The 21,628-nt window shown below is 37.3% G+C and overlaps 1 protein-coding gene across 1 annotated transcript in view; it reads right to left on the bottom strand.

Annotated features, from left to right (window-relative positions):
- LOC128865233 (uncharacterized) overlaps positions 1 to 21,628 on the bottom strand; it is a 237,389-nt gene that overhangs the window by 57,442 nt on the left and 158,319 nt on the right. Inside the window, exon 6 of the mRNA XM_054105358.1 lies at positions 11,026 to 11,220. Within this exon, the coding sequence (XP_053961333.1) occupies positions 11,026 to 11,220 (195 nt within the window). The remainder of the gene's footprint in view (positions 1 to 11,025; positions 11,221 to 21,628) is intronic.

Here is a 21,628-nt window from a genome sequence, read left to right as displayed (position 1 = left end):
GCATTTTTTCCGCTAAATTGTCGATCCCTAAACCGGCGAAAACTATGCCGCAACGCTACTTGAGTAGTCATGTAAAACTGAAGTACTTCGCTTACTTTGCGGCCACATTTGACTACTGACAACTAAACTCAGCGATGTCTCGACTACGTCGTGTATTTATATGTAGATGTGTGTGTGTGTCCTATGTACCACGAGAACATTGTTTTGTATATCTGCAGAGTAAATACTTACATACATTTGAGAGTCTACGCTTACCAGCTTCAAACTTAAATTAAACTACATTAATTTCAATCCACTTGAGCGCAACATAAATACTTAGCCAACATACCACTCGGAAATTACTGGTGCCCAAACTACGAGTAAATTCGCTAGTGAAGAGTACGCCAAGCTTAAGTCTGAATCAGCGGAGTGCACGTGGAAAAAAGTGGGACAGAATCTAAAATTGCATAATAAATTGGAAAAAGAGATACCCTAATTTTTATTTGTATTTATTAAAATTCCATCAAAAAAATGGATAAAGTGGATAATTTTTTGTACTGGTCCTGTCCGTCAACAGAATAAACTGGGCAATCGAGAGCTTTTCCCCTTTCAAATCTCCAGGTATCGATGGTATCATGCCAGTAATGCTTCAGAAGACTAAAACCTTGGTGGTTCCCGCTCTTCAAAAGATCTTTTTGGCGTGTATCTCGCTAAACCACGTTCCTGCTAGCTGGAAGAAAACCAAGGTGATCATAATTACTAAGGCAGGAAGGAGGGGCCAAGGACTTCAGACCTATAAGTCTTACCTCCTTTATTCTCAAGGTGTTTGAAAGAGTGATCGACTATCACATCACTATCGCTTTCTCCAGCCCAACACGCTTACCTGAAAGGGAAATCTACCGAGTCAGCCTTACATGAGGTAGTAGGGACCGTAGAGAAATCTCTGGACGGAAAACAATTCACTTTGGCGGCCTTTATAGACATAGAGGGCATCTTTAATAATATTACGGCCGAGTCAATTGTCACTGCTCTAAATAGGCTAGGGGTGGATTTTGTCCCTACCTGGCGGTAGAGAAATAAATGCTGTGGCAGGAGGGGCTAGAATCACTAGATTTGTACATAGGAGTACACCGCAGGGCGGCGTCCTCTCGCCTCTCCTTTGGCTAGTAGCTGTGGATGAAGCTTTAACTCCCTTAAACAGGGGTTTACCCCACCTCCATGTAGCATATGCCGATGACTTGATCCTAATGGTCTCAGGTCCCTTCCCATCAGTAATGGCTGAAATTTTGGAGGGTGCTCTGGCTACACTCAGTAGATGGGCTGCCAGTTGCTGTCTCAGAGTCAACTCTGACAAAACGGTGTTGATGCTATTCACCAGAAAATACACGACTTAACAACCACTGTCTTACTCTTTTATCGGAAGTAAAGTATCTTGGTGTAATACTTGACCCCAAGCTCCACTGAAGCTGCACATAGAAAATCAAGTTAAAAAGGCCAGTATAGCCTTCTACACCTGCAAATCTATGTTCGGTAAAAAATAGGGTATCAAGCCACGTATCGTACTTTGGATGTACAACTTAGTGGTTCTGCCAATTTTAACATATGGTTGCCTAGTTTGGTGGGTAGCTCTTCAGAAGGGCTACAACACCACTAAACAGGTTAAATCCATTGCTGCTCAGAGTGCTATCAGGTTGAAGGAAATTGGCCTTTGGAGACAACTTCCTGTAGGACATAGCAGTATCTTGAAGCAGATCTCCCCTTCCTTCTCTGTTATTCCCACTGACATTAATATTTTTTCCGGTAGTCAAGCTGAGATCAAGGCCCTGTCGTCGCCGTATTGCAGCTCTCTTCTCGTGAACTCCTGTAAGGAGGAACTCAAACGTCTCGAACGTAGAGGAAACATTTTCCTTATCTGGGTTCCCGGGCACAGGAATATAGAGGGAAATGAATTTGCCGATGAGCTTGCCAGGAAGGGGTCGGCAGAACCGCTCCCAGCTGTCCCCTTCTCAGACATCGGTGTCTCCTTGGCCGTCGTTAAGGGAAACTACACAATTTCTTTATAAAAAAAGCGCAAGACAGATGGAGGTCCATCTCATCGTGTGCTATTTTGAAAACACTATGGCCTCAATACGATAGAAACAGAACGCTTAAGGTGATGGGAATCCCCCGCCATTCAATTGCCAAACTCATTGCGGCGTTCACTGGTCACTGGGTAAATTCCATACAACCCCTATTGCAGAAGCTGTGGGGATCCTGCAGAGAAAGAGACTGTTTAATACTTTCTCTGCAAATGTCCGGCGCTTGAGATTCATTGGCGTGCCTTTTAACAGGTAGTGGTCTACATTATGGTATCAAAGCGGCACGTAAGTGCTACTTGTAGTGTACCTGGGGTACTCTTGCCATCTACCTACCTACCTACTTCAAAGTCAGGTTGGGTGGTGTTATTACTGAGCAGAACTATGCAAAAAAAAAAAATAGGAAAGGTTTTTTGTTAAACTATTTTAGTCCATTCGATTCCCTTTGCTCTCTTTTGCTGATCGCCATCAATTAGCCACACCTTTTAGTACTGAGAAGAAGCATTCCATTTCCTTTGTCACTACTAGCAAATGCCACAATGAGACACCACCAGGGCTGGAATGCTTGTACCAATTCATGTCACATTATCTATGTATGTAGGGCGACATATGCTGATGTAAAGCTCATACAGCTTATTCTCCGGAATATTCTCTCTAAAAGCCACCTCATGGTATGATGCAGGGCTTAAAAAGTAAGGTGTTTGCTCATTGAATGAAGACTTCCCAGTTCTATTGCCTTTTAATCCAAAAGAGCGCTTGCTGGCATTTTCACACATATTTTCCCCATTGACCTGCTTGAGGACGTTATCTTCAAATTTAAGAACTGTTATCTTCAAATTCAAGAGCTGCCTATCTCCAAGTACGAAAATTTTCGACACAACATTTTGATCAATCGGAACTATTCCTAAATGATTTAAACAGAAAATCTAGTTTAAAACAGAAAAGTAAGTAAATTTTGATTTTTTGTCTTAAACAATAATAATTCTTTTGCATTACATCTTAGCACAATCATCATTAGGTTTACTTGCATCAATCCAATATTGCATTAATATTTAGCTGACGACAAGATTTGCTCGCATTGAATACCGTTTGGCAAGGGCTCACGGCGGTTGCTGCGAAAATTGGTTCGAGTGCGAGCAAAAGCGTATTGATCATTACAAACATTATTTAAAAAAAAAATTTTTTTTTAAGCATAACTATTTATTTTTACTTTTCTATCTCAAGCCTTAAGTGGCAACCCTCGAATCAGATTGACATCATTGCGATATTTCAATATTTGCTTTCTGATTCCCGAATGCTTGGCGGAAAAGGAACGGAATTTTAATCCATTTTTATAGGATTTGGTTGGTTCTGTCATATAAGAGTTAATTAATTGTAAACAATTGAAAAAATCGTATATTATGAGAAAAGCTTTATGTGACAAACCAACGTTCACTTGCTCATTTTGTACAGAATTGAGCACATTTTTAATTTAATCACGCTACCGTTGAGAAAATATTCAAACGAAGCTCCCCACTTGACCCAATCTACAACGAGATCATTTAGCTTTTATTTCAATTACCCGTCTGAAGTTGCAGAAATGTAGCTGGAGACTCATTTCAAATTCGGGACACCCTCATATTGCATCTTCAAAGTTTTCCTACTAAAAAAAAAACGCTTCTTAATGTTTCACTGTGCACTGCACCATCAGTCGGTGCTCAGTCTCCACTTAGATGCTCTGCCAAGGAATGCTGCTTAACACAAACACTTCATCTACACTACCCCCGTCGTCCACTAAAGAATGCATCTTTAGCTTGCCGCCATGTTTTCTACAGTTGATCATTCGCCACGTAAACTATTTGCGAAATACTTTTAAATACCGCGCAGCAGTTTGACTTGCAATCATTGCACACAAGTCGCCTCCCCTTACATCTGCTTATTACCGGCTGGAGTTTTGTTTTGCCTGCACACGCAGTATCTGCATTGCTCAAATGAATATGCTTTCACTTAAGAGAACATTAGCGTACAGGGTGCGTACAGGGACTGAGTGCAGGTTATACAGGTAAATACACTTTTGGTAATGACTGAAGCAAGGAAATCTAGTATTTTGAAAGTAGGCACATAAAGATAGAATACCCAACTGAGGGCTGGGAAATATTTATTGTTTTGAAAGTGAAAAAAAGTGTTAAAGTCCAGAGTGAACTACTAAATTTTTTCAAAAATATAAGATCTTTTCGAACCATTTGTAACTTTCAGTTGCTAAGTACTGGCAGTATAAATCGTTCAAGGGTTTCTGCATTCAACAAATTGTTTGACTTTTCTTTAAATAAGACCATTTCTTTTCAGGTGATGCCGGTTGTCAATAGTAGTAGGAAATATCAGCTTATCATATCAAACATCAGGTCCAATATTCTCCCATTTAAAGAATAATAATAAATCCTGAATTTAAAGGTCTGAGATGTTTCAGCTGGAGAAATTCAGTTGCCAACCTCACTCAGAACTCTCAGAGCTAATATGAAAAGTGATGATAAATTTTAAGTATCTAGAATTCTTAACGTTTTTTTTTCTCAGTATTTTCAACTTGATTTGAAAAGCCGTAAATAAATAGAGCGAAATTTTTCTAAGGTTGGCGCAAAACATCGTGTTGACGAAAACAAAGTCTAAGTTGTTTGTACCACCTAAACTTAGGATTTATGCGGAGTTCGAACCAGAAGTTTTTTCAAAAATTTTTGCATTCGACGTCAATTGATGCGTTAGCAGCTTGACGGGGCTTTGTTTCAAGTCAATACGGCTTCAGAGGATAAATGTGAATAATATATATTAATTTTTTTTTAGTTTTATATATTTATTAATCAACAAGTAAAATGCTTATAGACCAAGACCTTAAGACAAGAGTATTTCAGTTAACTTGCTAATGGTAGACTAAGAGTAAGAAAACTCAAAGTCTAAGGAAGAAGAATAAGCATACAAGTGAGCTAGCATCATTCTAAAAGAAGCATTAATCTCATAAACAGTTTTATCAGTATCCACATCCAACAATTTATTACAAAGGAAAATACATAAGAGAACATTAAAATGCATTGTTTAACCAGATATGGACAATCTATGGAGTCTTCACAAATATCAAAGACAAAAGATATCGACAACAGAACACGCCTAGGCTCTAAGGATATGAAATTTATTAGTAAGGAACGAGAGCGATAGGACGAAATGGGATCAATGAATTTCATCGAGCCCAGAGCAAAACGCACAAAAGCTCTGGTGTTCGAGATACCAGGTATGTGCCCATTGATTAGTTCCAAAAAATTATAAGGATTTGGAAGTGCTATGAGGCAATAGATAACCCGCATGCGCATCACGAAATAAGCTTTCATATCTGCCTGCATAATTGCAAATTTCTTTTCGGTACAATCCTTAGTTGCGCTTATGCAGGCAGCATACATTATTTAGCTAATAAAGTAAGGTATATTATTATTCGTTTTATACCGAGTTAAGTAAAATTTGTTCCCAATTTTATTATTAACTTTTCAGTGCGATAAGAAAAATTGTGTTTTAAATTGTTTTATTCATTTTTAGTGACTTAAGAAACAAAAATTTTCTCAATTTCTGCTGAATTTTTAATTTTTCCCTTCACCCAGTTTTGGGATCCTACTGTTTGTTTTGAGTCAGTTTTTATTAACTCTTTAAGATTACCAGCAATTTACCTATCCCTCTTAAAATGTCGTTTCACAATAGCCCAATATCTCTCTATTGGTCTCAATACTGGCGTATTTAGTGAGTTCTATTATTTTGCTCTATATCTGACTTTTGCTCTTCTTCAATAATGCACAGTAGCTAAGTTGGATCAACGTGATGCTGAAATGTTGTGTTTTTTATATAATTGTATAAGGCGGCGATAAAGGCACTCTTTTTGGTGAATTCCGGCCGATAAACTAAGATAGTCATTTGTCTAGAAGACAAAGAGCCTGCCATATGGATATTTTCTCTGAATTTTTGCTCTTTTATGCATCATACCTATTCATCCACTGTAGTACCTTCTCTCTTATTTAGTGCTGTGGACCAAGTAATGATCTAGAGCCAATTTTGTAGGTAAGCTTAATCACTAATCACAATGCGCTCAAAAGAGACCCGAAACAATCGGTCCACAGAAGAAATAACAAGAGAAAGAAGCCGAGAAGGGAAATAATATGAAAGTGATGAAAAAAAAAAATTCATATGGTTATTCAAATGGTACTACCAAAGTTGCATTCAAACACCTTTTTTTATAATTGGCGCTCACATCCGGAGCTTCTCCCGCGCGTTTTGATGTTGTTCCGAAAATGAAGGGGCCTGCAGTTGTAAGCCGATTGGGAATGGCAGATGATTTTTTTCAAACACCGACTTTGCTAATAATTTGAATTTGAAAGTGGGCAGATTCTTTTCGGTGCAATCCTTATATGAGTGGCTTTACTTCAAGATGGCAGACCTTACAGCTATCAGTTCTCAAAAACATGGATAATTAGCCGTTCCTTACTCTCCTCCCCATTGCCTTGGTATCATTTCGCACAGTTGAGAACGCAACGGGTCCAAAAGCCAGTACACGTCTAAAAATTTGCGCAAACTGTAATTTCAATTATCAGGTGCCTTTTTCTCTTAAGAATTCATATTGAGCTACCTCTCACACCCTGTATCTGTACTGCCTTTATGATTCAAGCACTCGCACATTCCCAGCTGCTGCTTACATATTCAGCTAAATACTTGATGCAATGCTAGTTTTGTTTTAGTAAAATATGCAAGACATTCACAGAAAGCATTCGCTAATTCTTCTTTTTTGCTCTCAATGATGAAGTAACTACTCGAAAATGATAAAATAACTAGGAGGCAAAGTTTATGATGATAACGAGCAAACTAAGTAGCGACGCCGGTGAAGATGATTTAGCAGAGAAAATATGTTTTATACTTCCGAAGAAGAAATTACCGAACCAACCACAGCGCTAGCAAGCATCCAGTGGTGGAGAAGCAACTGTAGCTTTGAATATGTTTCATAAGTGCACTTACATACATACAAACGTGCTTGTATGGAAATGTAGATGCGCGTGGGCATAGGCATGCATTCTGTAACATGAAGTAGTGGAGAAGTATTTCCGCAATTACACAGCTTCCAGTAACTTCTTAGGATATGCAGCTGCATTACACTAACGAAAGTTTATACTTGCGAGCAAATAATTCACACCTTGAGGCTAAATATGCAATTTTTTGCAGCCGGTTTTAGTCACACATTCACTCGCTTGCATAAGTATAGAGATGTCTCATGAAATATAGGGACGATTTTCAATATGGCTGAATTATTCTCAAACGTAAACCTACTTCAAGAATTTGTACAGTTTAGCTATTGAATTTTGTTTTGGACGAAAGATTGTGCAGAGTCAATATAATTCACTTCGTTTAGGCCATTGATCATAATTGAGCTATTCACAGATTTGTCACTATTCTTGCTTTAAAATATTTTTTGTTTTAATTTCCCCATAACAAAATATCTAAAATATCTTCACTAATCGTGGGAAGTTTGGTAGCCGCTCATTGCTTCAAATTATTTTGTAAGGCTAGATAATAATGGAAGTAACTGAGAATTACATTTTTGCAATACTTTTTTATTTAGCATGGAAATCACTCAAGAAAAATATACGAAAATATTGCAAATATGCCATAATGTGACACAAACTTTTCTTAGCTGCGCATCATTTGAATAAAAAGGGTTCAGGTTCAGAAAAAAAAGGGTGGTTAAATTTTAAGGGCCGATGTTAAATGAGAACCACACCTAGACGTCAAGTTTCTTCTGCATTTTATTTGACATTTTTTAATTTCAGACTAACTCAATTTGAACCATGAAAAGATACACAATCAAGCAATGCGTTAAAGTTATTCAAGCTTATTATGAAAACGGGCGTTCGAATTTCGAACAAAATCATCTTTAGTGATGAGGCACATTTTCACCTCAGTGGATTCGTCAATAAGCAGAATTGCCGCATTTGGGCGAATGATAATCGAAGAGTGATTGCTGAAAAACCAATGCACCCACAAAGAGTGACTGTTTGGTGCGGTTTATGGGCCGGCGGCATCATTGGGCCGTACTTTTTCCAAAATGAGGCCGGTCAGGCAGTTACTGTGAATGCTAACGATCTTTTCATGCCCCGAATTGGAAGATATGGATGTGGACGATATGTGGTTTCAACAGGATGATGCCATTTGTTACACAGCTAACGAAACAATGGCTCTGTCAATTGGCCGCCAAGATCATGCACCGTTGGACTTCTTTCTTTGGGGTTATTTGAAAGAAAAGGTGTACATCGATAAGCCAGCAACAATTCAAGAGCTAAAGGATAAGATAATTTGTCACATTAACGGCATAGAACATCAATTATGCCCCAGCGTCAAATTTAGACCATCGGGTGGAGGTGTGCCGCCGAGGCCGTAGCGGTCGTTTGGCCGATATTTTGTTTGATACGTAATTAAGCCATACCAGTATTATCATAATAAAGAGAATTAACAATAATTTCCTAAAAAAATTTTATTTTATTCCAAATCAAAACCGGCCCTTCAAACTTAACTTAACCACCCCTGATATGCATGTTGGGATTTTTATACGATGTAGAACCTCCGGACTTTTTAGCATTCAATTTGCCACTTGGATGCCAAATAGTATACATTTGCTGAAAGAATTGGCCCATAAATTAATTATTTTTTATTGTTAATGGTCAATATTTGGAAGAGTAGTATCATAAGGACCCTCCTGACCTTATTACTCCCTATACAAAAAATCACAGCGAAACTCAACACCTGATTAGGCTATGACTAAGACCTGCCTTGAAATTATTATTGTAGGAATTATTTCATTAAAGATAGGAAACAATACATCGCAGTTAAAAGTATCTCGCATATAAAAAATAGTTCACATTATCAGCTGAACCAGCCACCGAGCGATTTTTTGTTGTGCTCGTAGGAAACAGAAAGCTGTTCTTCAAGTGAGTGCTCTATCATTTAAAACAAGTCGACGGTTGGTCCAGATTGATGAAGCATCGAAAGGATCTTTAAAAAGTGACACATAGATGTTAGTAGTAAATAATGCCCAGGCGGAACCTGCTTTTTTCTTTTCTCTTTTATATTTCTCAAGTAGGCAGAGGTACAGTTTTGCACTATAGAAAAACGCGTTGAAGTTATTGAAGTTTATTATGGAAATGGTTGATCTTTAAGGACAAAATACCGCAACATTCTTAATTGTTTTTTATGGAAATAATTGTCCGAATAAGTCAACAATTCAAAGGTTGGTGAAACATTTCAAGAGACTGGTTGTCTCGAGTACTGACAAACCGGACTGCGGTTTTTTGAAAAGTAAAGTCTATGTGAATAAGCTAACGACGATTGGAATGCTCAAACACAGCATGCGGATCGAGAGTGCTGGACTCAATGAGACGTGCTCATTGTGTGCATTTGAATGATATAACTTTTCATATACGTACTTTTACTATCTAGTGGTTAACAGCCGTACTTTGAATGAAAATTGTGAAACCCGCAAGAATCTAAATTTCTAAATTTTTTTTGTTTTGAAACTACATCAATCCGCGCGTTTTGATTTCCCTTTAGTTCTCTGTGCACACTTGCTAATTGCCTTACAAGTGAGATCCGCCATCTATTTAATACGAGTATTAAGCGCCTCTACCATTTCCTTTACTTTGTTCGATAAAGCATTCTTAACAAGGAACATCATCTTGAGATGCCAGTATTCTGGGTTATTTTGGAGGAAAGAAAGGTTAATTTGATTACTTTAATTTTTGTTTATTATGGACATTATTGGTATACAGGATGTTGTTAGCAGAGGTTAAAACCTTAAAAAATACATGGCTGGTTAAATTTCTACCCAGCGCTACCTATGATAGACTTTGTTTGCATCTTGGTTGCACAGCGGTTGTTTACCTAAGACCGATTCAGTCCCCCATTTTTCATTATTTTTCAATCTCATCGCGCCTTGGACCTTTCTTAAGGGGTTACATGGGTTTTGTGGGTTCAAAAACCGATTTTTTTTGGCTTATTCATTTCTACAACATCTCAAGAATATTATCCTAAATTTTGAAGTCGATTTGAATAATAGTTTCGGAGATACAGCCTACTCAAAACTTTAAACGCGTTTTTCTCGGAACCGTGTTTTCAAAGTCGGTTGTCAAATGTTCTCGAAAACTACTCAACCGATCTTCATGACATTTTACACAGGTGTTCGAGATACAATTTACTCGTGCTTGGACGAAGCATTTTTTTTTCAATTACAACCATTTAAAAAAAAAAAAAAAAAATGTCAAGCAAGTTTGACCGAAATTTTAATTTTTTTGGAAAAGTGTCTGCCAAAATTCCAATTTTTACTTTTTTTTCTTTCCTTTGTTCAAGCACGAGTTTATGGTCTTAACTAAAACACTTATTTTTGTTTTTTCATTTTCGATAACCCTGTCAGGAGTTATGCTGACAACGCGGACGCACCTTTTTTTTCGAGGGGTCACCGGAATTGACGTCACATTGGAGGAGTTTACATTTTTTTTTTGAAAATTTCAGAAATTATTCTTTGAATGTGTATCTATAAGACAGAAAAAAGTTTGAATTAAATAAATAATTTTTTACATAGAAAAAAAAAAATATTGGAAATAGGCCTTTTTTACCCGACGAAAGCCATGTAACCCCTAAAGCTAGCAAAGGTCTTCAATATTCAATGTAATCTCCTTTTTTAGTAGATCTATTGTTCTCATATATTCCTTTGCTGACTCATTTCTCAAATAATCCCTATGTAATTGAATCCAGTACGGAATCCGGAATGACGAAGATACCATTTCCATGTATGCTTTAAGCTGACTTTATAGAAACATTTCCTGCTCGCGTATCGTAAGAAGAGATATCACACAGTGAAGTAGTATCCCAAAGCTGAGTGAAAGAGTATTTGACTCTCCAACGCAAATTGTTAATATTTACTTACCCAATGATAGTTTTTCTCCCGAATCTGGTGGTAGCGTAAAACCCAACAGCGCCATCGATGCGATCAGTACGCAAGGTATAATCAAATTAAAAAAATAATACAGCGTACGACGTCGGATGATGATGGCAAATGTGATGTCGATGTACGGTTCGGGGCAGCAGTTGTAGTAAATCTCGTTACGTTTGCCTGGAACACCTGCGAGATGGGTTGAATGGAAGTGGAATTAGTAAAAATTACCTACACGACAAAAGTAAGTGGAAAATTGCAATTCAGTTGATGAAATACTATTTATAAATGCATTTAGTTGCAATGGAATTATTCAATGAAAGAGAAGAACAAAAACGTATGGAAAATGTTTTAAAAAATACGACTGCTGGATTAATGACTCGAGCGAGTAATGCAAACAAAGCAAGAGAGACGTGAAATGTAGCGTAGGTAAATAGTTAATTTATTATTGATTATGAATTTAAAAATTGATAAATGGTAAGTAGAAAACGTAACTGTAATGAAAGCTAGCATACTCGTGAAATAATGTTATGCGGACCGAAGTGAAAAGCGAAGCGAAGTGAATGTTAGCGAACGAGTGAGTGAATGTTAAGAGCGTTAAACTGTGTTTGTGTAAGTGAATATTTGAAATTATATGTTTATATATGATTGTATTTGTAGCAAAAATCCAATAATGGTTTTATGAGTAATGATTTGTGGTTAACTTTTGCATGCTTGAAATGTAGACGAATTCTGAGTAAAAAACGTATGGTTTCTTAAAAATATTTTGCAGCGAATATATAGGTAAATGGTAGGTGAATATTCCTTAGCAAACTATCTCTTATACACTGCACTGCATTACTTAACTCATTTAACTTTGTTCATGTGTGTGTGTGTGTGTGTGTGTTCGTGCGTATTTCAGTATTGTGATTTATTTGCTCAAGAAATGGTTGGATTTGCATGAATGGTTGGATATTTGTTGGGATTGTTTAATCAAGTGTGCATATAGTATGTAAATAATTTATATCTTAGGTAATGAAAACTCATAAATTCATATTTTGTACTTTGGTCTATAAATAGCGTAAATGGCATGTCAAAAGCGTATTGATATTCATTACTTGCTATCGAACTTATTTACATTCTAAATACAGAAACAATGCAAAATAAATTGTAGCCAAAAATTTGCTATAAATTCTCATTTGAAATGTTTTGCAAATATTTTGTAAAAAAGAATGTGAAAATGCACAAAAAATATAGAATTTATACCAAAATTTGTGTTTTAATTGAGAATTATGAACATGAGGACGGATGGAAAAATATGAAAATTAATTATTATCTCGCTGTATATAAAATGTCATTAATTTGCCTTTTCCTTATATTGCCTGAACTCTTTCGGACCTATTGGGACACATACGTCCCAGCAAAAGTTTTCTTATAACTATAGTCTAAATTTTCCATTACAGCTCATTGAAAACTGTCCCGTCTATACCAGACGGTAGGTTCAGGTAACGATTCTGTGTTTTTTTATGCTAAAGTAGTAAACAGACGTAACATGTCTGCTCTTGATTCAATTTCTATTTCCTTATGAATTCTCGATTTTTTCAGTGAAAATAAGTGTGAAAAATAGTAGATTTTACTAAAACTAAGTTCGAATTGGGTCACCGTAATTGTATTAAGTAAGTTAATTAATGTAGCATTATTTCAGTTTCTAAGCCTTATTTCGATTACTTTTATTTATGGGATCTATGTGTCCCGTTAGGTTTATTTATTGGTATAAATATGTCCCGTTTAGAGCTTTTCGACATTCTCTAACCTTTTGAAATTTTTAACACATTTAATCATAAACCTGTTTTGATTTAGAAAAACCTTGAAATATGTCGAGAAAATTAAATGGAGCTTGCTTATTTACATAACACAGTGCACAAACGAGCGCCTCGAGCTATTGCGTAAATCTCAGAAGTATCGTTCGTTTAAGCCTACCGTTATCGGTGAAATCCAAGTTGTTATCGGGTGTACACTTATCATGTCATATATGCGTCTACCTGAGATGAGACACTACTGGTCCAAAATAAAGCAATGGGAAACGAAGCTATAAAATCGGCGATTGCTCGCGATCGTTTCTTAACTATTTCTTCGAAAATGTATTTCTCGTCTCCGAAAAAACCTGTTGGTGCTAGCAAAATATATTATGTAGATGATATGATAGAATGTTTGAAAAGCCGGTTCCAAGCAGCTCGCGCCGACAGCCCTTATCAAAGCATTGACGAATCAATGACAAAATTCAAAGGGCGTTCATCACTGAAGCAGTATAGGTATGCCACTGAATCGAACAAAGAGAGGTATAAAAATGTGGATGCGCTGCGATTCCCTGACAGGTTATTGGTATGACTGTGAAAAAGAAGAAAGGCCTGCTATTGGAACGCTAGGTGAACGAATAGTTAAGACCCTGGGAAGCACCATACGCGAACCAGATGTCACATTATGTTTTGATCGCTTTTTTACAAGCGTTAACCTTTTACAAAGTTTAGCCTTTTCTTCGCTTGGAACTTGTATGGCAAATAGTGAGATAACACAAAAATTGAAAAAAAGGGGAAGCGATTTTCCGGAGCAGCAGCTGGATACAAATGAAGTTAGCCTCCTAAGCAACTGCCACGATGATGAAATAACAACCATAGGAAAAAAGCAGAGGGATGACCAAATAATACCTACACCATGTCCTAAGATGATACAATTTTATCGCGAAATTATGTGAGGAGTCGATAGAGCAGATCAAATGGCCGGCTTATGTATATGATTTGAACCGAAAATCTAATAAGTGGTGGAAGAAAGTCTTTTATCGACTTTTGATGATGTCCGTTGTGAATTCCTGGATTTTATATTCAGACCTACGTCGTCAAAAGATGCCATCGACTGATTTTATAGTAATTTTCGCAAAAGCGCTGATAGCCGAAGGTCAGAAAACGGCCGCCAATATTCGCAGTGGAAGGCCCGGTTACATCTCCAAAAAGAAAATGACTTATGGAAAGTCTGCAACTCATCTACCAATCGAAGGAAGCGCAAGACGACGATGCGCTGACTGTCGCCTCAAAAATGTTGAAAGGCGTACTAAAACAATATGCGAAGAATGTTTTAGTTCCACTATGCGAGAATTATTTCGCTCCTTATCATAAGCGTTGATTACTATAATATCTGAATGAAATATAATTGCACTTAATTTTTTTTCAAAATAAATGAAATACATTATTTTAGTTGATACGAAACATCCAACTTATTATTTGGTTTTTATTTCTTAGTATGGTATAGAGACCTAATGGGACTTAAAGGTCTCGCTCAAAACACCTAATGGGACACATATATCCCACCCCTCTAGAGCCCATGGAGGGGGTGGGAGACTTCCTTTTCAGATTTTCTAATTTCAGAGCCTTAACTGAAGCTAGATATATCACTAAACTCGAAATGTTCCCGCTGGTTGCTTCCCGGTCCGAAATTGTTAAGCAGATGGCAATTTCTGTTAGAATAAAGTATTAAAACTGAATTTGATGCTACACATTTTGTAGTAAACGTCTTCTGTATCTGCGTTTTCTGAAAGATAGTTAAGTAAAACACTTTAATCGCCAAATAATTTCTAGGACAGATTTTTGTACTAAAAAGGGGTCTAATTGGTTAACAAAAAAAAAGATGCGGCTTTAAAATGGTGCACTAAAATTATCTCTATTGGAAAAAGTAGCTCCAATCTACATACAGTACCTTTATGAAAAAATAGTCTAGCTTAGATTTTACTTGGGTGATGAATGGCAAATAACAAAGGATCAAGGTCTGATAAACGCTTGTATACCAGATACCTAAATGATCATTTGTGACCCGTGCTTTTACCAGATGCCTTAGGAAGTGGTACTCTGTGCGAAAATTTACCAAATATTTAAAAAAAATCAATGAAAATCAAATCATAACGAAAAGATATTCCCTTCGAAAATCAGCGGAAAACACTTCCATAAACTCCGCACGATTGGAGTCCGTTGACCTTAGCAAAACCGCGCTTGTTAAGACAAATCGATCTATTATTGTGGAAAGAATTTTTCCCTTACCGTGCCCTTACTCAATAGACGACACTTTTTGATAAAGTTTACAATTAAATTAAATATTACGCGTCACATTTGCTGGGATCTAAGGAACGTTTTTCATTATGAGATTTTAAAGGCTTACGGGGCTTTGTTTAAGTTTGCAAATCGCGCGATCGAGAAACCAATGCTCGCTCGTTTTAACAAATCCAGTGAAACTATTTGAAAACCTATTTGTGGCATTAAAATGAGATGTCCTATTTCACTTGCCATTTATCCCCAAAATAGTTTTCTACTGTTTACCAATTTTCTTGAGGAATGTTGGCTAACCGGGCCTACATACAGCATTTTCGTGCCTAGAAAAAGTTGAACATTTTTCAGAATGATATTAGAGTTTTACAAGGAGGTTGGGGGGAAAAGCATTGGTTGACGAAAAATGCTTAAAAAGTATCTGACCTTATTCTCTATACCATGAATATCTCATGAAACCAAATTTTAAAAAATGTACACGCAATTATTCCAAAATTACAACTCCTTAATTTACTTAAAAACATTTTGAGCAACTAAAAAATTGTTGGCGAGGTCTTTTACAAACTTTGTAATATGTCATTCCCACGCCATCAATTTAGTTATTTGTTTTATGCTTTGCTACATTTGCACATTTACATTTTTAGAATTTTGACCATTTCCGCTTGCTTTTCAAAAATTCACTAATCACTTTTTGAAAAACAAAAGTAATAAAAACAAACACGTTTCGAAAATACCCTGCAAAAGCAGAATTTATTGCTCGCTCTTCAAAGCGAAAAACAAAGCATACTTTTGTGCGCTCACAGCATTGTTGGCGTAAGCTGGTAGCGCTCTATGCTTTAACTCCCAAATATTTGTATGTACAACTGCACAAATTAGATTCTGTGTTGCTATGAATGCAGCTGTTAGCAATCATTTATTGCCGTCGGGATTAAATAGCAGCAAATTGCGGAGAAAGAGTAATTGCTGCACCTGACCATTTATTTGGACAGAATGCTGTAAGCAAATGCAGGTGAGTGATATGGACAATGGAAATGGAAAAGAATTATTTGACTTTTTTAAGGGATAATATTAGAAAAAAATAAAATAAAAATGAAATTACGCCAAAACTAAAGCCTTTCGGGCTGACAAATTGTGAACATTAGTAGTTTTTCCTCACCAGCTGACTATCCTCCCTTGAAGTTGAAAGTGCAAATGCAAATTTAATGCAAAATATGCTGCAAGTTTGTTTGATTATTCCCAATTTCCCTTCAGCTGATTTTTATTCGCAAGCTGATTATCAGCTCTGTCTGATTGATTCGCATTTTCGAAAGTTTATTATCCTTCAGAACTAAAAGGAAGTTTATTCTTTGTCTTTTGTGCTTTATTTTCCCTTTTTAATGCTTCTGCTTCTTGTGAATTAAAACAATTGCGTGCAACAATTTCGGTAGCAAAAGTTTCGTGATGATTTGCCGGAGAGTTTGCATACGAAATAAGTTTGACTGCTGTAATTTCTTCTTTATTGGCTTTTCATTGATTTATGTGATTCAGCGTTTGATGAAAAAGAAGTGGATTAAGTAAAATAATGCAGATTTATGGTTTGGGGTTCATGAAACAAAAGTTCATACTGAGTTTGTCTTTTTGGCCTCGCAGTAATCGAACCTAGTTTAGTCTAATCAATGGATATATGCATGAAGAGAAAAATACACAACGCTTCATTTGTCATTATTCAGCACTCAGTAGGAGCAGACTGAGCGCTCTTTGCTGAACGTTAGTGTATTAATACCCTGTCAGAAGCATTCTAAAGATTTACTAATTGGTGAAACTTTTCCGAAAATCTATTTTTGGTTTTTCCAAGGCATTCATGAATGAGTATTTTACAATGGCTATAACTTCGAGTAATACATTTTTTTATAATTTTTGAATAATAAATGTTTTTGGTGAGACATTCCGGTGTCATAGGTATATATTGTACCTGTAAGGGTCAGGGCGTAGGAAAATCCCCAACCAAACTAAAATAAGTTTATTTTTTTATATATGCGAAAAACCACTAAAAACATAATTAAAAAAATAAAATTTTAATAAATAAATATTTATATAAAAATATAATGTCCCCATATGTGTCTTGAGAACACATATACCAATTCGAAAATGGAATACACGTTGCCTGCGAAGTCTACAAAGCCTCAAACTTTTATTGAGAAAATCTTGTATACTCTGCTGTAGTTCGTTCAACAACTGTAACATATAGATAAGTCTTAAAACAAAATCGACAAATATTCCTCAAAATCATGATCAAAATCAGACTTTTCACAAAATTTCAGTTTCATTGATCATTGAATTTTTGTAAAGGTTAGATTAGGTTGAAGCGGTTGTCCATTGTAGGACACACTCAGGCTCATGGCCCATTGTGATGCCGGGTCGAGAACTAGCCCCTATCCCTCCTGAAACCAGTGTGTGCTATTCACAAATTTCTCAAGATCCTTAATTTCGACAGAGCCGAGGTCATCTAATTCGTTGAAAAAATGTCCGCCCAAAATGGCGAGTCTACGTCTGGACAGAGCAGGACAGTGACACAGAAGGTGCGGAATCGTCTGTCGGGCTATTTTGCAAGTGACTTCGTTACGCCTTCTTTCACTCGCTACTCTTACAATTTCCTCGCGAGACGTAGTCTACATGTATGCAAGGGTATACTTATAACATTATCTATGTACTCATCAGTCAATTTGCTACCGATTTTCGCTAGTTCATCGGCTCTGAAGTTCCCCCCAATGTCACAATGGCCAGGAACCCATGTTATCAAAGGTGAAATGACTCAGCCATCTCGTTAAGAGAGGTTGGAGGTTGGCGATTGTCTTTTGAGAGATTTTATCGCCACCTGGCTACCAGTGAAAATGTAGATAGCATCTTCGGGTATCGCATCACACTGTACCAGTGTCACGTCTTTCATTATTGCCATTAGTTCAGCCCGAAAAAATTAAGTTGATTTTGCTATAAAAACAGTATAAATAAAGGGTGGCTAAATTTCAAGGGCCGATGTTAAATGAGAACCACATCTAAACGTCACGTTTTTTTCTGCATTTCATATGCAATTTTAATTTCAGACAGACTCAATTTGAACCATGGAAAGACTTACAATTGAGCAAGGCATTAAAGTTATTCAGGCTTATTATGAAAACGAGCGTTCGAAGAAAATCATCTTCAGTGATGAGGTACATTTTCCCCTCAGTGGATTCGGCAATAAGCAGAGTTACCGCGTTTTGGGCGAATGATAACCCAAGAGTAATTGCCGAAAAACCAATGCACCCACGAAAAGTGACTGTTTGGTGCGGTTTATGGGCGGGCGGCATCATTGGGCCGTATTTTTTCCAAAATGAGGCCGGTCAGGCAGTTACTGTGGATAGTGTTCGCTATAATGAGATGATAACGAACTTTTTATGGCCCGTATTGGAAGATATGGATGTGGACAATATTTGGTTTCAACAGGACGGTACCACTTCTCACACAGCTAATGAAACAATGGCTCTTTTGCGCGAAAAATTCGATAGCCGAATAATCTCACGTCGCGGCGATGCCAATTGGCCGCCAAGATCATGTGATTTAACACCGTTGGACTTCTTTCTTTGGAGTTATTTGAAATAAAAGGTGTACGTCGATAAGCCAGCAACAATTCAAGAGCTAAAGGATGAGATAATTTGTCACATTAAAGGCATAGAATCACAATTATGCCTCAGCGTCATCGAAAATTTGGACTATCGGATGGAGGTGTGCCGCCGAGAGGGCGGCGACCATTTGGCCAATATTTTGTTTCATACGTAATTGAGCCATACCAATATTATTAAAATAAAGAGAAATGATAATAATTTCTTAAAAAAATTATATTTTATTCAATATCAATACCGGCCCTTGAAACTTAACCACCCTTTATTATGTGATCAAAAATCTTTGAGTGTACTCTTTGCACGATACTTCGATACGCAGCTCTTAACGTCAGAATTTCGAAAGAAGAATATAAGAAATACAAAGTCATACAAAACAGACTTAAAACCAAAACTGGGTCAACTATTATGAATTACAAAATATTCTAATAATAATACGCCAGCTGTTTGCTTTGAAAACTAATAATATTGCCGCAGTATATCATAACATTTTTTCCTATTCATCTGCTCAATGGGAATTTCCCGACATACACGAGTCAATTTATTTTCGTTGATACGTTAAAGCATAAACAGACGGCCAGTAATTTATTTCCATAGAACAAAGCATGTTCGCCATGTGAAATGCGAGCAAAGCTGAAACCATTTCTCCGGCTAACAAACCTGAAAAGGGGAAGATGCAGAAAAAGGAGAGAGAGAGGAAGAAACACACTTAGAACACTGACAACTTTATGCTAACTTGTTTTTATAGCTATTGTTTTCTTGTTTTTATTGTTGTTTCTTTCACAGAGTTGCGGTCTACTAAAGTTTAAGTGCCTCCAGCAGCACACTGGCACACATACTAATGCAATACACGCTGATACAAAGCCATTATTTACGAGATGCCGCGAGCGGGAAGGTGCGGCAATGAGCTGCGACACAACTGTACATACTGAGAGTGCATGAAAACTAACGAAAATTGTCATTTGCATAAACTTGTAAAGAATTCACCACAAAAGCTGGTGGATTTGCGAAAAATTTCGCCATGAAAATTTACCCGATGGCGCGTTCCCACAGAGGAGCGGTAGGTAGCAGCAAAAGAGTGGAAATAAAAAGGAACGAAAAAACTGTGCGAAAGATGAAAAATAATCCCCACTAAATAAATAAAATACCAGCAAAAGCTGCTTGCTTTCTCTTTCGCGCTCGCTCGCTTGCTAAACAATGAAGTAGCATTAGTTATGGCCGAATTGCCTCCAGTGTGCGAAGCGGGAATTTGCATGGGGCAAGCGGTTGGAAGGGGGGAAGAGTTAAGTGTACAAAGTGATCGGTTTGCAGTACGGCGATGCTCAAAAGCAAACAACAAAGTTACGCAAAGTGATTGCCCCGATGAGGTAGCGAGCTGGTAGCTGTTGCTTTCTGTTGTTTTGTTGTTGTTGCACGCAAACTCTACATTCAGGTTTGCCCCAGCCTCGAGCATACTTTCCATACTTTCTCGCTATAGCTACGACTTTCAGTCGAACATTGTGCGTTTGTGTGTGTTTGCTTGCCAGCCAACCGACTTTCGTGGCACTCCATTTTGATTTTTTCTTTCTTTTTACTTTTAGAATTTGTTTTCAATTTTTTTTCTGTTTGAAAAACAAAGCATTGCACAAAACTTTTAACCAGCTGATACCGCTTTGCCCAGCGTGCTGTGCCTGTTTTTTTGGTTTTACTCATACACACACCCACACACACATACGCAACGTGGGAGATGGGAATGAATGCCTGGGTTTATTTTTGTGAAATAGTTTATTGTTGCATACAAACAGGCGCAGCAATACATTTATTGAGGGGCGATGGATTTGTGAGCTTCTTTTCGTTTCTGGTAGTTAAGAGTGCAAGGTCTGATTCAGCAGCATAGCTACAAAGATACTTACAGTGCATTAGGGGAAGCTGAATGAATGCTAAGTTCAGTTTATAAACTTGAAAACGGAGTACTTGAGCTGCTCTACTAACTGTCACTTAAGTGAAGGCGCAGTTCAAAATAGTAGATGCATTAAAGCGAGACAATTTCCAGCTACTATGAAGAGCAGACGATAATTTTAATTGGCGTGGTAGTCGTGGCGCAAATAAGACACAGCACGAATTAATGCGGAGATATGCAGGAAAAATAGGACGTCATATCTCAAGAATCAGAAGTGAAGGGGATTAATGAGCTTTGTCTCATACTACGTGTTTGCGGTCAGTTCAGCTAAGATGCAGTGGTTACCACCATCCGCGGCTACCGAGAGGCACATCATCTTTTGCCACGTTAATTTTGTCTGTTAATTCCAAACATGGCAGGCATTTAAAGCAATGTTTGCTAAGATAGAGATGTCATACTTTTGACAGAGCAAGACAGTGCCGATGATCCCCTTCTCTTCATCTCTATAGCTCAAGCAGAGAGTTACACGTTTATCATACCTCCTCCTAAGACAATTACCATTCGTTGAGACTCAAATCGTTTGCTTCCTAGTTTGCCAGTTGGCAGGCCGATAGGGCATGGCTGTTTAAGGCAGACCTTGCGTTAAGATAGAGGAAAGTTTATGTTTTGAGCAGAGCTTATTGACTAGAACTTAGTCATCTTCCTTGGCAGCTCATAAGGGGGTTCATACCATATTCGTCGCATTAATCGCAGAAATCTCATTCAATAAGCTCTTACATTGCACGACTACTTTCAATGGGATGCAATTGAAATGGATTTCAAAGTATATTATGGTAGACTATCGTTCTAATTGTTCTTAGCACAGTTTCAAAGATGGGTCGGCAATGATTGGGGAGTTGTAGACGAAAGATCAGCGAGAGTAAGGCCCACTACTACTTTTATTACCTATATTTGGGCTCTCAATGATTATTGCAGTAGTTCTTAAATGTAGGCCCCTGAGGTTTTTAAATTTCCTC

Source organism: Anastrepha ludens, chromosome 5 (genome assembly GCF_028408465.1).
Source record: "Anastrepha ludens isolate Willacy chromosome 5, idAnaLude1.1, whole genome shotgun sequence".
In the NCBI taxonomy this organism is placed as follows: Eukaryota; Metazoa; Arthropoda; class Insecta; order Diptera; family Tephritidae; genus Anastrepha; species Anastrepha ludens.
Note: the sequence above shows the minus strand (reverse complement) of the source record. Positions and strands in the feature narration are given on the sequence as shown.